General features: G+C 38.9%; 1 protein-coding gene across 5 annotated transcripts in view; it reads left to right on the top strand.

Moving 5' to 3' along the window:
• Window positions 1-13,277, top strand: part of LOC133387275 (rho GTPase-activating protein 39-like) — a 122,365-nt gene that overhangs the window by 84,796 nt on the left and 24,292 nt on the right. For all 5 annotated transcript variants that reach the window (XM_061631738.1, XM_061631734.1, XM_061631736.1 and 2 more), the window contains exons 3-4: window positions 6,983-8,297; window positions 11,723-12,275. In XM_061631738.1, coding sequence (XP_061487722.1) covers window positions 6,983-8,297; window positions 11,723-12,275 — 1,868 coding nt within the window. The remainder of the gene's footprint in view (window positions 1-6,982; window positions 8,298-11,722; window positions 12,276-13,277) is intronic.

The following is a 13,277-nucleotide window of genomic DNA, read 5'->3' as shown; positions in this document are numbered from 1 at the left end:
CACATGCAACACTTGTATACTATCATATGCAGGATGCAGTCCTGTGTGTTTCCCTTTGTTCCTTTGTGTGAAATAAAAATGTTTCCTCTTATAGAAGACAAGCTAAAAATACTTCTTAGGAGTGATCAAATTAACTCTTTTGAGTTGTGATTGCTGCTAGTTCCTCTGAAAAACAGAATTGGAGATTAAATTCCTCGTGTTGCCTGGCCATTTCTTCTGACTACCCAACAACCTCCACCTTCTTTCTGCCGCTTACACTCGGATTTGTTTGTTTGTAACTGGTCATCAAACCATCACAAAGCAAGAATTTAACAAAGGGAACTACATATCCATATGAAAGTAACACATGTTCATATAAGCAAAATTGACACAGATCCAAATAAAAATAAATACAACGTAAAGAAACTTACGCTTCTTAAACTCACAGTCAAATCACTGCATTACCCATTTTAACAATGTTCAAATAAATAAAAGTTACACAAATCTGAATAAAATTATGTAAAACCTGAATCAAATAAAAGCATGAACAACGTTGACATTTTGAATTTCCTGGGGAAAACAGCATTCTCCTTTGAAAATGTACTTCTGTGATCAGTTATTGCAGATAGAAAACATGCAGTCTTAACGATTACATATATGTCTTGTACACACAGCTGCCTCTCACTGATAGAACTCTCCACATATTTTCCTAAAATTAGTTTCAAGTATTGTTCCCTCGACACTTTATAAAAAGAACAATATATAATAATATATATATAAGGTCTTCAGCCTGATTTAAAGTCTGCTGCTTCATCATGAGAACATTGTTTCCAGTTAACTAAATGGTGCAATTACTTCATGAAATTGCTCAGATATTCTTCAGCCAGAGAGCCTTGACCCATTTTGAATCTGGCATAAGTTCCAATACACTTGCTTGGTTTTGCAGAGACCTGATCTGGCTTAATATTACTTACTTACAATTGGGACCTGCAACAAGATGTTGCAGTGCGAACTGTTGTTCAGCTACTCTAGTCTTTCCCCTCCCAGCTTCTCCAGCAGCCATTATTCCATGGCCACTGAGCATGCTCAATCCTCTTTGGACTGTTTTGGAATATTTTGTGTGTGGATGGTGCCGTGGAACAAAACTCTGATGACTGAGTCTAGTAGTAGTATATATAATATAGTTTGCTTAAACTGTAGTGAATCTTAATACAAGTAGCTTAATTAAAGAGCATAATCATGAAGCCTAAGCAAACACACAAAAGCTATGATTAACTGGAAATAGGATTGGAAGCATGAAATAGGTTAACTAGTTTGCAATTTTTAGAAATATTTTTATATTTTACATTACAAAATCTTAATAATAAACAATGAGCTCCCCCTTATTCCTCCACTATCCACCCCCTTACAACTTTCTATCCCGCCCCCTTCCTCCTCTCCCTTGTCATAATGTAACTGGCACTTCCAAGAAATCCGCAGAATTTTAAATGGAGTTGGAACTTAACCACTTGTATCCGCTGTTGCAGAGTATCTAATGAGAGGCCAGTAGTCCATCTCAAAAGTGTATTTTTTCTTCTTTTACCCGCCAGTCAGTCGCAGTTTAGCAGTCAGCTTTTCTAGTGAGGGAAATTCCTAAAGTTTACAATACCATCTATCCACCGTGAGACCGTGCAGAGTTTTCCAGCAGCGTGCTATTACTAAGTGACAGCTAGCATAAATCCTATTAGTTTGCATTTTATTTTGTGGGTTGATGAATTCAGAATATAGCTTCATGTAGGCAAAACTTGAAAAATATGCTGACATTCCCTGGCCATGCTGGCTCTTGTACTGGTAACTGCTTAGTAATAACAACTAGAAGCAAACTGTTCATTAGCTTCAATATCTGTTGGTGCCATCTGAGCTTTGCAAACAAGCATTCAGCAGATATACTTGCCTATCACCTGTTCTGCTCACCTGCTCAGATGTTTCTGTCCCCCTACTGTCATAGCACAGTGCTGTATTTCCCTGAAATGTAAAAGCTAGTCTTGCCACACTGGCCTTTGCGTACTGAAAAAGATAGAGAGAATGCTGCTTTCTTTCCCTCACTTTCTTTCCCCCCAAAAGCCCGTCTAGTTGAGTATTCTGTTCTCACTGTGGCCAATCAGATATCTATGGGAATCCTGCAAGGAATACTTGAGTGCAACTGCATGCTTCTCATTTCTGATTCCCGGCAACAGGTATACAGATTTATACTGCCCCCAACAGTGGAGATAAAACATATCCATTGTGGCTAGTAGCCCTATGAATTTGTCTAATCTTTTAAAACAATCCAAAAAAATGTAAAGAACTGGTTAGATATCTGTTGACAACAGCACAGCTGACCTTAGCCAAGTTTTGGAGGGACCTTACTGGAGCCACAGCTGACTTCTGGCAAAAGAAAATCTGGCAACTGGTTGTAGTGGAAAAGATCACCTATAGATTAAAGGTATTACAGGGTCAAGCAAAAAATAATTGTTTTATAGGGGAAATGGTATGATTTTATTTGTTTTGTAAACAATGAAACTAATATAGTTCCTCCAGCACAACATATGCAGATATAGGATGCCTGACATTGTACTGTAGCAATTGTTAATTTGGGCTGCAATCCAATACACATTTACCTGGAAACCCTATAGACCCTACTTCTGAGTAGACATGTATTGGATTGCACTGTTAATCCCTGAGGTGGTGTGTACTAGGTAATGTTCGGTGGTTTTTCCCTAGTAGATTTCCTCCAATTGATTTGGGTATCAGATGGCTCAGTCCCACAGCACATAACACACTGTTCATTGTTACGTAGGTACTATCTCCGCTATTTATCTGAATACTTAGCAGAAAGGCTTCCTTTACCTTGTTTTATGACCTTATTTTGTTAATATATATGGGTAGTAGGGGGGATTTTGAGTTTTTGATTTCAGAATGTAGTTTTTTCTGAGCACATTTTGTAGGAGCGTTTCAAGTCTATTCGGCATTCCTCTGATTTCTTTGTATATATTCTGAAAAAATGATAATAAAAATTAATCCCTGCATCTTGTTTACGAAGATAGTTAGCTATGTGCTGTGTGTGTGTGTGAAGAAGTACTTTCTTTTGTCTGCCCAGAATCTTCCAACATGCAACTTCATTAGATGATCCCATGTTCTAGTATAATGAGAGAGGGAGAAAGAATTCTCTCTATTTTCTTCACACCTTGCATAATCTTATATACTTCTATTATGCCCCCTCCCCCCATTACTCACTTTTTTTCTAAATTTAAAAGCCCCAAATGTTGTAATCCTCCCTGCTGTTTGGTCTTAAAGGGCAGAAGACTGAAAGACTCACAAGCATATTTGCCCTACCACTGAGCTATGTTTAGGAATTTGGGGGTAGTAATGTAGTCTGGATTTGGAAAGAAGATGGGCGAGCACAGTTGCCATGGCTAATTGCCTAAGCAAATAAACCAACAGCAGGTTCCATGGCTGTTACTAACTCATGAATTGCTGGAGCTTATACTCACATTATGGAGCTACATGTGGGCCTGAATTAAATCCCAAGACTCATTTGAAAGAGAACTCTTTTATTTTCTGCTCTGGGAGAAACAACCATTTTTGTGCCATTCAAAATACTTATCACAATCCAGAATAATCCTAAAATACAAGAAAGCAGCCAGATCATCTGAAGCAGTTTTGTTTCCCCTTTGCTATTGTCTCATACTTTACCAGCTTTATAATATCACAAAAAGCTTTTATTCCTGGCTTCTCACATACTGTACAAATTGGCCATGTATAAGGAATTTTAGCATCTATTTTGTGATATGTTGAATGGTTGCTATGTAGTTACTCTTGGTTTTTGTTTCATTTGTTTTCCTCCACCTTTCAAGACTTCTAGAAATGTCAGCCTGGCATTTGCACCTTAACGAGTGACACATTCAGTACTAGGTAGGACGGACCTTTATAGGCAACCCTGAATATATCCAAATTCTGTGACATGAGTAAGATGTGCACATTTAAAATTACATTTATTGATAGAACATTTCTAAACTACCTAAAGTTTTCTAGCTGCTATATAAAGTTGTTAGTTTTTGAAAGAAAGTCTGTTCCTGCCCACAGGTTTTAGAATCTATTAGATATGACATAAAAGAAAAAAGAGATGGGGAATGAAGAGAAAAATAAACAAACCAATTCTTAAAGTTGCATAATTGTTCTTACGATGACCAACTCAATTAGAGACACTGCAGAGCTATGGCAAAGATGCTTGTGACTGTTAGAGTCACAGAAATTTTTCATTTGTTTTGTTTCTTTTAGTCTTGGTCAAACTTATGCAGAATACTAAAACCTTTTGCCCTGGCTGCTGGAAATCCTGCTCATTCCCTTTCTCTCTAGTTTTCATCAGAGATTTCCAACAGTTCAGGTGATACGGTTTTGTTTGCAAATGGAGAAGGGAGAGTGAGTGGGAAAGTGGGTATTAGGGATCTTAGTAGAAAGAGGAGACAATAGTAGGTTCTGGCATAGAAACATAGTGTACCCCACAGAGATTCATAATTTAATGTTTCTCTCAAGAGTGCTCATGTTTATGGGATTGGCACTGCCATCCTTTTCACTTCACACTACATCGTTTCTCATCAGAGCAAGACTAATCTTTATTAAGTTTATTTTATCTCTTTACCTTGTTTTATCATTTATCTCCTGTGTTTGTTTGTTTGTTTGTTTGAGATACTTAAATATAGTGTTGTGGGCATTAGGGATGGCTGAGAAATTTGATTCAGTTCTCACTTGAAGCCAAATTTATCAAATTCACACTTTCCAAAACAACATGAAAACCAAATCACAGCCATCCTTCAAAATTCGCACTTCTTTGAATTTTGCCATCCACCAACCAAACAATGTTTACAGAAATGCCTATGTTAGGTGAAAGGTGCATTAAAATAAATGTATGAGTGAAAATAACATACAAAAATGCATTATACGACGAGAAATTTGACATCTAGAAAAACTTCCTGTTAGAGCCATACGACAATGGAACCAATTGCCTAGAGAGGTAGTGGGCTCTCTGACACTGGAGGCCTTCAAGAGGCAGCTGGACAGCCATCTGTCAGGAATGCTTTTATTTGGATTCCTGCATTGCGCAGGGGGTTGGACTCGATGGCCTTATAGGCCCCCTCTACTATTCTATGATTCTATGATCTATGATTCTATGATCTATGATTCTATGAAATTGCTTATAAAAATGTGTACATTAACCAAAGTGCCTACAAAAATGTGTTTATTAGGAGAAATTCGCACTACAATGCTGGAGAGTTTAATGAGGGGTTTTTTTTGAAAATCACAAACTACTGCAGAAATGTAGAGAACTGAATTTAAGATTGGAAAAATGAGAAATGGAGAGGACTGAAACTGACATCCCTGCCAGGCATTTTGAGAGCACCATCACTGATAGAGGTTAAAACACACACATGCACGCACAATGACTTACCAAGGGTCTTCTCTGCAGTAGCATTCTGGCTATGAAATACTCTTCCCTCAGAACTTTGGTGGGCTCCTACTCTGTTTTTCAGCACCAACTGGCAGGTTGTTTGTATAATAGTGTGTCTGGATTGAAGGATTGTAATACTTTTTACATATTCTAGTTTTCAGATTGTATTTGTTTTATCTGTTATTTGTTAAGACCTGCCCCGAGACCATATGTGATGAAGGGCAGGATATACATCTTGTAAATAAATAATAATGTGAAAATATAGTGCTTCTCCATTCTTGAGGGCATTTTTTCCTTGCTGGTGATAAAGAAATGTAAAAAAGACATGTTCATGTTACTGGGCTCACACATATTTGTTAGCTTTAAAGAGAATCTCTACATTCAGATGTTGGAAGCATGTGCGATGGTGTCATAACATGAAATCTGTAATTCACTTTCTCTTTTGCTCTCTCTATGTACAAGATTTGTTAAATCATTATAGTAATATATTTAATCTCTCCTTTCCTGGTTGGCTGGATCTGAAAGAGAAATGAATTCCTACATGCAATTTAGTGTTTTTCTATTACTCACCTTTGCAAAGGTGAAGAAGGCCCCACCCTTTTTGTAGTTCCTAGGCAATATAAGAAGATAAGAAATAACTGTTGTTAAGGTGTAGTAGTAAAACAAGTACATGGAGAAACAAGCAAGTGTTAAACTTCTAGATTCCTCAGCATTCATTAGAAGAGCAGGAGAAGCCACTGCCAGAAAATCAAGTTCACTTGTTTTTTCTTTGTGGAATGGGACCAAAGTCTTCCTCTTCCTCCTTAGTTACAACAGAAATTTAGTTTTTTATAACTAGAAAGAAGAATGATGGAAACCATATTTAATTTGGAAGATGAAGAATTAATGCCTGGTGTCATATGAAATCAAATAGGGGAGGGCTTGTCAGAGGGATTGGGGATAGATGTCCTGAAAGCAGCATTTTCCTTTGATTATTTTCTCCATTACTAACTAACAGAAACAGGAAATGCCTGCAGAATGTAATTAACCCAGGATCTGATATGGGAGCCGCTCCTAATACAATAATTATGGACAGAACAATGCAAAGTGTGTCGGGGGAGGAGGGGTGGAGATCAACGGCTGCATCCACAGCTTTGCTGGCTCAGAGTAGCCAGGGCAGGAGATGGGAGGGGTGACTTTTCTCCATTGAAACCAATGGGGGGATGAATTGTGCTAGCTCCAGGCTGGCTTAGTTGATGGGCCTAATTCTGGGGCCCTTGGGGGAATGAAGGAGCTTTGAATCCTGCAGATTAAAGGCTGTCCGCCAAATCATCCCTGGAATGTACTATTTGGGGGCCTCCTCCTGGCAGAATGCCATCAGTAGTAGATCTGTGCCCAATACCTCCATGGCAGATGCATGCATACCCAATTTGATCTCCTCTTCATTAGAGGCTCACTTTAATATTTTGGATAAACATTGTGGCTGCATTTTATACTTGAAGGTAGCTTTGCATTTAATGCCTTATTTTCCTAATTACTCCTTGTTTTTTTCTGCAGGGACACTCCTACCCGGTGGCAGCCTTTACCAGGGACTAAAGCAGCCATGCTAGTCAAAGTCAGCAGTCTGAGACAAGTTAATTCTTCCTCAAGCAATTCACTTCAGATGCAGAGCAACGCAGAAACCAGCAGTCAGAAATCTCTGCATCCAAAACAAGTTATATATGCCCAACCTCAGTCTGTACCCCCAAATCCAGCAACTCCAAAAACAGCAGCTCCAACAGAAATAAAGCAATCAGTGCAAATTAAGAAGACAGAGAATGGAGGGTTTTGTCTAGTGTTAACTAGCGGGCTCACTTGTCAGCCTCCTTCAGGGACTCAGACACAAACATCACAACCTTCATCTCCCAAGTATGCTTCTCCAGTACCAATATATGATGAGCCATCAATTGACTCTCCAATTTACGATGAGCCCCCTGTAGATATGGACACTGTGAGTGTAAATGTGAATGGGACAACTCCCCAAATGTCACCAAGCAATAGCTTAAATAAGAAACCCCAACCAATTAAATTATTACAGCATCCAAGTATACAGCAGCACCAAGCTGGAAAAAAGCATGTGAGAAACCCTTCTGCAACTGAGTACAGCCCTGTTGGAAGAGAATATATTAAGCATATGGTCAACATTGACCAATCATCCAGAAATTCTCACTCTACAGGTGTGATTGTTGATGGCATTGCTAAACCACAACTAGGGCAGCTTAGTTCCAGGGAGAGCTTCAAGCAGTCTTGGAAAGTCTTAGAAGCAAATGTTCTCAAAAATATGGAGGCCCACCACAGTCGGCAAAACAGTCTTCAGGTTCAAGAATATCCTACAGTAATAAGTCAGCAAGACTCTGGCTATTCAACAGGACCTTCTCCAAGCCTGAGAAAGAGAAAAGGAAGACGACAAGCTCCAGGCCAGGGAAGGCCTGGCTCTGTGGGCAGCAGCAGTGAACTCAATGCCTTGAATGACAAGCTGATTGCAGAAATGCGTGCTGTGGTGAATCGATCAGCAACATGCAGAGGAAGTAAAGGCAGCTTAGATGCAGAAATGCTGGAAAATGCGAGTTTGCCAGAGAGTAATAAAATCACATTTCAATCAGATCGCTTGAAAAAATGTAATAGTAGGAGCTCAAGAGACGATGTGACTTCTAGTAACAGGTCATTGTATAGACCTAGAATGGACAGTAGAGGGAGCCTCTCAAATGATCCAGTGGTACAGCAAGACCCTGTGAGGCAGAAGAGAACCTACGAAAAAATAGATTCTTTAGAAAAGAACGTGGCTAGTCAGATAAATCTGTCTTCATTGGAATCAGCACAAATACCATCCCAGGTATTTATTTATTAATAAACTTATATTATCAGGCAATAAGACATTTTGGGCTAATGGAGACAGTGAAGCTTCTGAAAGCAATTGACTGAGTGCTGACATCCCTGGTGGGGCAGGGATTTTTTGAGATGCCTGTGATGGGAACTGGATGAAAAAGATGTCACTAATTAGTAAGTCATTTGGGCCTATTAAAATTGCTTTAGAAAGGGTGTTGCTATACAAATCTATAAAGCTACCCAGCAAAAGCTAGCAGCTTTCTAGATTCCTAAAGGAGCCACCTTTCCTTGCACCTTTAAAGTTGTTAGTGGAATGGATAGGAAGTTACTGAAGCCTGAATTGGCCTCTCCACTTCATGCCTCTATGCTCCTTACCGTCTTCTGGGTCATAATTGGCAAGTGCTCCCAAATTTTGCTTACTGTCTAAACTTGTATCCACCTTAGCTCCCTACTCCAAGCACCTGTGCTGTAAAACTGGATTCCTGATAATTTAAAATGGCTGCTGACATTTGTTTTGCAGTTTTTGCCCTTCCTGCCTACTCTGTCAATAGGTTATGTGTCCACAGCTAGCTGTCCTGTTTCCTGTTCCTCCACTGACACTCCTAATCATCACCTTATTACTTCTGCAGTTTGGAAGTCTTCAGTTTTATTTCAAGTTGGCCTGCTAAGAACCCACATATGCCCATTTGAATAAAGTAAAGTCAAATAAAAATTATTCCTGTAGTTGGGAACATTAGGACTTTTGTAGATGGAAAGGAGATTCTTACTCCAGATCTTTTCCCCCCAGCAGTTCTGTGTTATGTATACACTAAAGTCAGGATTCCTATTTAAGAATTATTGCCCATTGTCTGTGCTGGGCAATGGAAGGTGAAATTACCAGAAAGAAAGAGGAACTTGCGTGCTTTATATAACAGATACTAGATTACAGAACATGGAAAGAAAACAGATATTCTGATGGAACAAAGTGAGAGCTAATCGTCCTGTTTCGCTTAAGGGTAGAAAAGGGTTGAAACAAAGAAGGCAGATTACTAGCAGATTCAGTAATATTTGCTACTTTATCTAATCACGTGTTAGCCATGTAATATGCATTAAGTTCTAACATGTAGCTTTTATAACTGGAATTTGGAGATAGTGTCCCTTTTAAAGTGATCTCCAGAGTAAAATTGTGAGTTTATGTATTTATGCTTTGTAATGCATTTATGCTGTGGAAGCTGCAGCTGGTGCAATATGCAGCGGCACAACTGCTTACTGGAGCAGGATATCACCAACATGTTACCCTGCTGCTGAAAAAATTGCACTGGCTGCCCATTAGCTACCGGACTACGTTCAAGGTGCTGGTTTGGGTGTATAAAGCCCTTTACAGCTTGGGACCAGGATACCTGAAAGATCGTCTTACCCCTTATATACTGAATCGATCACTGCATTCTGTAGATACCATCTTATCAGGAGGTCCGTTCCGTATAACATAGGAAACAGACGTATAGTGTTGTAGCACCTACCTTTTGGAATTCACTCCCCTTAAATATTAGCCATATCTGTTGGTGCCTTTCAACAAGCTTTTTAAGTAGAGACCTTATCCCAGCCTGCATCTGTGTTGGAATTATTTTTAGATTTTTAAAAAAGACTTTTTAAATATTTGTTTTTAAAGATGTTTTGTATTTAAGATTTTTAAAACTGTGTTTAATGTTTTTGTTTGCCACCCTGGGCTCCTTCTGGGAGGAAGTGTGGGATATATAATGTAATAAATATAATATAAGTAATAACAATAATAATGCAGCATGGCAAAGTATTTTAACAAATATTTGAAGCTGTGTCGCATAGATGTTGGGGAAATTTTTTCTGTTCTCCAGAGTACAGGACCCAAACCAATGGGTTCAAATTACAAGAAAGGGGAAACAGATCCTATAGGGATGCTGTAGGAATGTATTTTTTATATAGAATGTTGAAAGTTCGAACATTTCTAAACAGATTCTGCAATGCCAGTATCATATTGTCTGGAAACTAACACGTAGGACAACATTCTCTCATCTTTACAGGATGTGGGAGGAGTGTTTTATTTATAAGCTTAGAAAAACCTGGAACCATAATTCTTATATTACCTAATTTACTACTTTAATTTAAACAAAACCTGTGGCTAGTGAATCTATAGGCCCTGACCCCTCCCCCTGGGGGAGGTTTTCTCTCATAATGGTTGTTCCTGGAGCATGCCCCTTGCAGCAGGCCCCTCACTAGCATTTAATTTCTACAAGACATTAATTACCTCGAGAGTGGGCTCTCCAACACTGGAGGCATTCAAGAGGCAGCTGGACAGTCATCTGTCAGGAATGCTTTGATTTGGATTCCTGCATTGAGCAGTGGGTTGGACTTGATGGCCTTATAGACCCTTTCCAACTCTACTATTCTTTGATTCTAAGGGAACTCCTCTTACTAGCTACCTCCTAAGACTGAGCTGGAGCTTCCTCTCCTCCACTTTCACTCTCCCTGTTGTCAACATGCTTATGGGTTGTCACCACCCAAGCATGTTGTGAAGGCGCCTCCTTCCTTTCCCATCTGCCCATTTCAGCACTTTACGGAGGCTGGCCTGAAGCTGCTTTCCAAATGTCATTCTTTTTAATACATGAGATATTTAGTTGGTGCTTTTTAACAAGTCCCATGTCTCAACATGATTAAAGTCAGGGTGTGTTTTTTTAAAAAAAAATAAAGGTAAGATATTGTATCCTTCTACAGCAATAGTTAGAAATGTTAAATGCTCTGAGCTAAAAAGCAAATAAAATAATCCAAAATATAAAATTTGAAAAGTTAAAAAAAAAACATAAAGGTTACTAATAATTTTTAATATCACCTGGCGTTACTGAAAAATTCTGCTCCTTATGGGCCTGTCCTGCACCACAATGCACTGAGGCAACAGCTAATAGGATCCAACATAAGAATTCTGTCAACAGCACAAGGGACAGCTCTCCTCATGACAGCACCAGGACCCATCCCTGAGGCTGTTGTCCATCTCCCAGGACTCAGATCTCCCCAATTGTCCTTTTGTGGCAGGGCACAGAGGTCATTGCACCACATAAGGAACAGAGGAAATAAAATAACCATTAATAGAACTGTGTATCTTTCATGTTTTTATCTTCAGTACAGAGAGATATGTCAGGAAGGCATTGTTGAACAAAAAACTGTAGCTTCTGAAATCCTGTTAGAAGGGAGTATAAAGGATGGATTTGAGTTGGAAGTCCACAGACAGTGAGACATGGAGATAGTGAACTGAATTTTTTAAAAGAAACAAAATAGGAGTTAGAGGTTGGGTTTCCCAAGTTGTCAATAGACATTGGGACTTTACCCCCCCCCTTTGGGAAGTGACTAGTTAACTATTCTGCTAAGGGAAATAAGACCAGCTGAGATGCTTTTTCACAATGTCCTATCTGTTCTCCATTGCAGTCTGGAACAATAAGGTCTGATTCCCAGCAAGAGAATAATGACCAGCCTAGCACCAACATGGGATATCAGTTTCCCTTCCACACCATACGAAAACCTATCTCTCAAAGCAGCATGGCTGACTGGGCTTCCAAAAACCTAAATATGCACACTCAGGGCATCTTTCGCCGAAGGCTTTCCATTGCCAACATGCTCTCATGGAATGGTGGCTCCATCAAAAAGCCAATGCTCATCAATAGCAACCACACCATTAAAAAGGAAGCTTGCGAAATATTTAAACTGGTACAAATCTACATGGGTGACCGACAAGCTCGGATGGACCGAGATCATGTGGCTTTGATCACTGTTGCGAAGTGCTGGAGCATTCAAGGTTTACGGGATGAGCTGTATATACAACTAATCAGACAAACAACAGACAATATGTGCTACCGAAGCCTGGCATGGGGATGGGAACTCATGGCTATCAGTCTGGCCTTTTTCTCCCCATCACCCAAGTTCCTGTCTTATCTAGAAGGTTATATCTATTGTCACCTCAACCAGGTCAATGATGAAAACAGTAAGTGCCTTATCAGCAAGGGTGAAATGCATTGCAGTACAATAGCAAATAAAAATCATCCTGTTCAGCAGGCCTAGGCACTCTTTTCATTTCCTGATTTAGAGCAAAAGAAGGCTTATCATGACTGCAAGACACTATATATGGAAATTTTAATTATTTTATTATTATTGTAAAATATTAGACCCCACAAGTGAAAAGTATTTTTAACAGGGCTAGGGTAATAAATTACAGTGCATGCTGATAGTAGAGAAGCTCAAGACTATCCAGAAGGATTAAAAGCAACTACTACTTTCTTTTAAAGTGGAAAGGGGCAGGTGTTACACAAGAAAACAGGTGTCTGCATGTCACACTACCTGACTTTTTTTTTTTTTTTAACAAAGTAGACCTCTCTGCTCTGATCTTGGAGATCAGCTAAGAAGAAAAATCCTTATGCTATTTAAGGGGTTGATCCTGCTCCCCTTGAATTTTTCATTGGATGAAAATATATAGCCTATTTTTTAAATCAACAAGTTGGAATGTTGAACTTTAGAACATTGTAATAAGCTATAAGGATTCTAAGGTAAGGCTGATGTAATCCAATAGAAACCAGCAGCATATAAATAACTGCATCAGATGTATCACATTTTTTTAGATCACAGCTGACAAACTCACTCAGGGAAAATGGCCAGATATCTTTTCATGTTGCTCTGTCAAAATATACATTTGAGGAGTTAATTCTTTTCAAGAGTTTTGAGAACTTCTGCTGTATATCAAATGTTGAGAAAGTGAAGATAAAATATTAAGTACAATGGCTTTCTTCTAAAGTTCACTATTCTGAAGAAGGAAATAATTAACTAGGAAGCTTAATTAGTCAGCTAAAAAAGCAAGCCCCTCATGTCCCTGGCATCTAAGCCAACAGCAAGTGATTTTTAATGAAATTAATAGTTTGAAAAATATTTTTTAAGAAATTCTGAATTTCCCTTTCATTATATTCATTGTTCAACTAATCTTGATGTTTACTGA

The sequence above is a fragment of the Rhineura floridana genome, chromosome 6, assembly GCF_030035675.1.
Source record: "Rhineura floridana isolate rRhiFlo1 chromosome 6, rRhiFlo1.hap2, whole genome shotgun sequence".
Classification (NCBI taxonomy): Eukaryota; Metazoa; Chordata; class Lepidosauria; order Squamata; family Rhineuridae; genus Rhineura; species Rhineura floridana.
This window is presented reverse-complemented; position numbering and strand designations above follow the sequence as displayed.